This window comes from Sphaeramia orbicularis, chromosome 6, assembly GCF_902148855.1.
Source record: "Sphaeramia orbicularis chromosome 6, fSphaOr1.1, whole genome shotgun sequence".
Classification (NCBI taxonomy): Eukaryota; Metazoa; Chordata; class Actinopteri; order Kurtiformes; family Apogonidae; genus Sphaeramia; species Sphaeramia orbicularis.
The window spans coordinates 5,952,309-5,959,179 of record NC_043962.1 but is presented as its reverse complement, the minus strand read 5'-3'; the positions used below and the strand labels follow the sequence as shown (position 1 = coordinate 5,959,179).

Below are 6,871 nucleotides of genomic sequence, written 5' to 3'. Positions count from 1 at the left end.
TTAGTTTTTACTTCCAAAATGCCTCAGAGATGGTTTTGACTTAATGTCTCTCAACATTTTGTCTCAAGTTCTCATTTGCCCAGGTCATGGTTCTTCTTGGTAGTTCTTCTGGGTTCAACTGGACTAGTTTTGCTTTTTTTGAAAACATCTTCTTCAGTTTTGATTGCTGGTGAGGTTAAGTGGACTTATGGGCTAAAAGCTGTAGGGGGCGTGGTCTGTGGAGGTTGTTTTTCATATGCTAATTACCTTCAGTGTTAGGGTCGTAGAACAGGTTTCAAGGTGTAAATTTCTAAAATATTTTTCCTACTCTGACTGTAAATAATAATTTTCTAACACAACTAACCGTCTAGTTTCGTCACATCTCATTGGGATAAATATCATTGCATTGGTTAATTTGGTTTAAATTGTTATCTTTGTTTCCAAAATGCCTCAGAGATGGTTTTACTTAATGTTTCTCAACATTTTGTCTCAAGTTCTCATTTGCCCAGGTCATGGTTCTTCTTGGTAGTTCTTCTGGGTTCAACTGGACTAGTTTTGCTCTTTTGAAAACATCTTCTTCAGTTTTAATTGCTAGTGAGGTTAAGTGGACTTAAAGTGGCTGAAACCTGTAGGGGGTGTGGTCTGTGGAGGTTGTTTTTCATATGCTAATGACCTTCAGTGTTAGGGTCGTAGAGGAGGTTTCAGGGTCTACATTTCTAAAATATTCTTCCTGCTCTGACTGTAAATAATAATTTTGTACCACAACTAACTATCTAGTTTCATCACATCGCACTTAAAATGAAAACTCTCCCATTAAATTGAAGAAAGTATTGATGTTCATAAACTATATGGACATAAATATTGGGACACATCATGTCTACAGCTGTAAAATGTCCTGTTCATGAAGATTTGAGACAAAAACATCAATATTTCTTTTATTTTGTCATTATTGTTTTCTACCCCAGACCCAAAACACCTGAACATAACATGTCCCAATACTTTTGTCCATATGGTGAATATAAAACAGTGTCTTTTCATTAATGTAAAGCTGATAAATGCTCAATAGTCGCCTGAGCTGATTCTTGCTGATTGAAGGAGTTGAATTTGTCCAGGTCCTACTTTCTTTTTCTTTGTGCATTAAAAAACATAGAAACAGAAATCCCGTCCATGGAATAGAGCGTAAGTGAACCAACGTGAACGGAGGAGACAGCAGTTATTGGTTTTGGCTTTAGGCTTGAAGTTCACTTCCAGTACAATACGTTCGCCTGTAGCTCCATACTTTCGGCTACAGTACCAGTTTCAGTCAGCTGGATACTGAAGTTGTTCAACAGAGCATTTCCATGGAGTTTCTCATGGTCTCTGAAGTGAACCGTGCACGTCCACCGGAGCTCTTCTTCGCAGGTTTTCCACACAAAGGCCACGTCCTCGCTCCAGACGAATCATTCGCTAAGCAGCTTCAGTCCAAAAACTCCACTTTATAATAGGATTATACGTCAATTTAGTTGATATACGGATGTGAACATGTACAAATCTGTTCCAAAGTGTGAAAGGCGATCAGGAAAAAAACACCCCGACCTTCTCGGCGAGTGACGGAAAGCGAAGAATGAGGAGTCGTCTGCATATTCTGTTGGGGGGGTCTTTGTCTTTGTCATATCATCCAGACAGTCTTGGGTCTCTTTTTCTTCGGGGAAAGACTTATTAATGTTCACAAACAGGACTGAACGTCTTTAGTTTCAGTGTGGATTGTCATTTAGACCCTCTCCCTGTAGCTCAAGGAGTTTTACCGCATCAATCCCTAATCGGTAGACGAACAGGGACGACCTGACGACACTGGCTTCGTCTCAGCTTTGAGGCTTTGAGTGTTTCTTCCTGCCTTTCCTCCAATGGGACACACTGCAATCTGGAAAGAAGACCACCAGAGAAACTTAATTAACAGCTTTGTATTAACTCTTTCAAAGTGAATTATCAGAACCTCAGTCAAGAATTTTTTCCTCAGTGTTTTTTTTTTCCTCTTTAGATGTGAAAAAAACAATGCAAATGATTTTACATTTTACATCACATTTATGCATTTGGCAGACGCTTTTTTCTAAAGCGACTTACAGGGGAAAAACCAAAAAATGAAAGAAAAATACAAGAATAGATTAAAAACATAAAACAGCTGTACAATTAAAACCCGTTGTACAGAAGAATAAAAAGCAAAATAATAGACTAAAATTCAAGGATAAATTAAAAGAGACATAAAAGCAGCTGTACACTTAAAAACTGTGAAATAAAAATACCAAGTGAAAATAACAGAATAGATATGATAATAATTGAATAGACAAGATAAAAAAAATTTCATGAACATATTTTTCATGGAGTTACAAAAAGTGAGTTTAACCATTGAAGCAAAGAAACATGTATTTAACAAACCAAAGTATGAAACAAATCCATTTTTAATGCTGCTAACATAATGTTTTCTCACATTTTAACATATTTTAATACAGGCTGTTGCTCACTTTATGGAAATATGCAAAAATAAAAACACAAAAAAAGGCCAGATATTGAAAATTAAGTACTTCCTGAGTACCAACACAAATATAATTACATTGGTTTAACAGCTGTTTTGTCAAAACACAACGGCTGAAGGAGGAGAAGAAATGGATTGGTTGCAGATTTATTATCAAAGCCATTTTCACGAAAAGCTGGACATCGTTAAGAAAGGTCGGACAATTCCGAAGCTAGCAAGCAGGTCACAACCAGGAAAAGGATTTGTCCGTCACTTTCACTCCACTAACTATGACCAGTACACCTGGTACCCGGTACCCGCATGGATAATCTGTACAACAGAGTAGTTGAACTTTGAGGAAAGAAAGGAGGATGGCTTTTGTGTATAAATAATCAGAATTTTTGGTGAGTAAAATGTTGTGATTTTCCTAAATAATATTGCAAGTTTATGAGGTTATTATTGATGCTTTTTTCTGTGTCACAGCTGTAGCTGCAGTAGAAGCAGACCGGTGCACCCCGGGTTTGTTTATTCAGTAAAGGCATTTATTGTGGCTACAGGAGTTATCTGTCTGCGATGCAACGGCTCTTTATAATGCGTTTCTGCAGAATACGATGGTTTTTATAATCATAAAATAGTTATTGAGGGGTGGATTGATTCAGACGGAGCACTACTGAAGGCCTAGGTGTGAAATGCACGGTCTGCCACTGGTAGATGATGACACTTTATCACGTTAATGTCCATGTGACTCCTATTAACACAGTCTGTCATCGTTATGACGTCACAGCCGACAAAGATGGATGACCTTGTTGTGAACATGTGGTCGGGGCAACGCAATTATTGCACATTCCAACTCTAGTGTAAACTTCTGTTTTCCATCAAGATAACATATTGCATTCCTCATCTGTACCACGGAAATGATTATTGATGTTCTGCCAGGGTTCTTTAGAAACGTAAGATGACGAGAATGAACAGTCTACCTTCAGGTTTCACATTTGGCAGTGGTTGTAACGTACGTCAAGCGAAGAAGAAGAAGAAGAAACGTGTGGGTATGTGTGGACACACCAGGAAACCCAATCATATTTTAATTTAGTACAAGATAAAGGGGTAATATATAATAATAATGAATATATCTGTAAATCGACACCATATTTACGTTGGTCGCCATGTTTATGGAATGACTTCTCGTGTCATCTCACGATAATAAATAAACAAATCATCGCATTTGTGATTTAATGGAAAAACTGACATTACACACTTGTGTTTTTTCGACATTTAGTAAATATCGGTAAAGTTTTGCGCAGATGTCCGATGGAACAGCGACTAGTGATAAAGTCTGAACTACCTGCCGTTGTTGGAGCAGCGCCCACATTAGAACCTGTCCAAACAACACGGTTTAAGGTTTGTGATACTGATATTTGTGGACATGAGTCAAACTGAACCTTATTTGGTCCAGAGCTGATGTAATGTGATTGTGTGTAATTTTGTAAGTGTACATGGAGCTCATACTTCAGACCAAATAAAACCCCTGTGATAGTCATAAACACAGATTAACCTTCAGCAGCCGTCTCGTATCATATGAAAGGGTCGACCCACAAACTAAAGCCTGTCACATGAGGATTTTCTCTCTGGTTTATACGAGTTTATAACTTGGTTAAGAAATTCAATTTCATGCAGGCTAATACATAGACATAGAAACATTCGGACTCATCTGAGCGGAAAGACGGCGTCACTATTACATCCGCTGATTCTTCAAAGATGTTTAAAACTTCGGCTCCTCTACTTAGATTTTTTCTTTATCGATTTATTTATTTGGACATCTTAGGCACAAATAGGTAACATCCTGCAACACACATATGATAGCCACCGCTAACCATGCTAACGGCCTTACTCCATCCCTGTGGTGGGGGTCTGGTTCAGTGTATTAAAGGCTCATAGAGGCACATGACAGAGTAGACACTGTTTCCTTGATAAACGTAGTCACATGTGTTCAATGTCCAGTGGCTGGAGCCTCTAACTGGGAACACTGTGCAGTCACAGCCTGACATTAAAGATGTATCGTGGAGTAAAACCAGGATTAACACGAAGATAACAGAGGCTTCCACTCCAGAAACTCTCCTTCTACACTGTAAGAACGGATAAGTGGAGTTTACTTTGAGTAAATGGTTGCCTTAAAAAATTTAAGTAATGAGTAATGAAAACTTGAGTGTATTAAACTTAAATGCTTGATTTGAATGGAATTACTATTTTAAGTACAACACACTAAATGCCAAGTTTATGACCTCCGCCAGGAGGTGTTGTGATCACTTTGCTTTGTGTGTTTGTTTGTTTGTTGTTAGCGACTTTACAGGAAAACTATTCCAACCATCTTTACCAAACTTTCCCCACAGATAGGCCTAGGCCCTGGGACTAACCCATTCAATTTTGGGCCAAGTAGGCTAAAGTTCAAGGTCACAGCAAGGTCACAACATCTACAATTTTCCTATCTCCTATCACTGAGCAATTTTTGAAAATTCATAAAAAATTCAAAACGACTCCGATTAGCCTCCAATTTGATCCACCTGTAGCTTAGAATAATATCTTGTATCTGGCACAAAACTGTCCACATCCACTGTGGAATGTGGACTCTGTGGACATTTACATTTAACATTGAAAATCCCATTTACCACACATTTTTCATTATAACTCAAGAAATATTGATTGGAATTGAATATAATTTGACATACACATGACTGGTACCAAGCTTCAACTTCTTCTGCTGTATGGAACAACCTGGAAACTGTTGAATTTAAAAAGAAATAGTCGATCCACACATGCACACCGTTCAGGGTGCTTGGCGGAGGTTTGCGTTCTCTGAACACTTGTTTAACTTAAAATTTGTTGCAATGTCAATTAGTTTGTATAATCATCAGACTTAATATCATCAGTTCATCGGACTCAATTCCAAGTTGATTTAAATTAAAATCTTTTGCAATATGAACTGCTTTGTATAATTATTAAACTTAATATATTATAGTGTGGATGGAAGATAGGCAGGAAGTGTGCTTGCTGTAATTTGCCAGTACATGAAGTGCTTTTAATGTGGTAAGGCATAAAAACTTACATAGAATGCAAACAATCTAAGCTGAACAGTAAATCCATTGTTTGGCCTATGGCTCTGACTCATGGTGCAGCTCTACAAAAATACAAAAACAAAGACAGAAAGGCCAATAAACACTGACATACACACATTAGGTCCAAATGAACACTAACAGTACAACCCCGCTGAACCCCTGCACATTTTTAACAACATGCCCAATACCCACAATGCAATGCGGAGATAAAAAGGTGTGGTCATGACTAAAACTTAGTGATTTAAATCCATTCAACTTAAACTGTTTTCTACTTTCGACTATGTCTACAAATTACTAGAATATACTGAACATTTTATAGTAATGTCATAAAACTGAAATCATTTAAGTACATTGTAATTAAAGCCTTTTAGTGAATACAAAGTCTGGGCTTACAGTGCAGGAAACAGTTTACTTCCTGCATATATCATGTTCAACTATGCCAAGATAATATTGTGCAAAATCTGGATTGGGGGGTGGGGGGCTCCCTACATGCAGACCCTCAGAAAAATGACTGCAATTATACCTGCACTGCAAAAATCCAAATCTGACCAAGTGTATTTTTCTCATTTCTAGTCCAAATATCTCATCACAGTTAAAATAAGACAGAATCACCTCAAGAGTAACTTTTCAGTGAGATATAAGAACACATTTTTAGACAATAGATCTGGAAAATCTGATTTCAAGAAATCTTACCAAGATAATTTTCACTTGTTCCATTGGCAGATTTTTTGCTTAATTCAAGATTTTTTTTTTTTTTTGCTTAATTCAAACAAAAAAATCTGCCAATGAAACAAGTGAAAATTCATTCATTCATTCATTCATTTTCTGAACCCGCTTTATCCTCACTAGGGTCATGGGGGTCGTTGGAGCCTATCCCAGCTACTTATGGGCGAAGGCGGGGTTCACCCTGGACATGTGACCAGTTCATCAGAGGACTGAACATATAGAGACAAACAATCACTGTCACATTCACACCTATGGACAATTTAGATTAACCCATTAACCTATCAGTGCATGTGTTTGGATTGTGGGAGGAGCCGGACTACCCAGAGAGAACCCACGCAGACACGGGGAGAACGTGGAAACTCCACACAGAAAGGTCCCAAGTGAAAATTATCTTGGTAAAAATTCTTGAAATAAGATTTTCAAGATCTACTGTCTAAACATAAGTTCTTATATCTCACTGAAAAGTTCATGGTCCATGGTAGAACTTCAGAGATGACCACAAAAATAATGAAATACGTGTGGCAGGGCACCTTTAAAGAATGAGTCTAGCCGGTGGATGGTGGTAAAG

At 37.8% G+C, this 6,871-nt stretch overlaps 1 protein-coding gene across 1 annotated transcript in view; it reads right to left on the bottom strand.

Annotated features, from left to right (window-relative positions):
- Positions 1-1,737: 1,737 nt before the first annotated feature.
- The window catches only part of il34 (interleukin 34), a 65,619-nt gene continuing 60,485 nt past the window's right edge, over positions 1,738-6,871 (bottom strand). The window contains 2 exon segments of the mRNA XM_030137519.1: positions 1,738-1,843; positions 1,845-1,879. Of these exon segments, the coding sequence (XP_029993379.1) occupies positions 1,775-1,843; positions 1,845-1,879 (104 nt within the window). The 3' untranslated portion in view covers positions 1,738-1,774.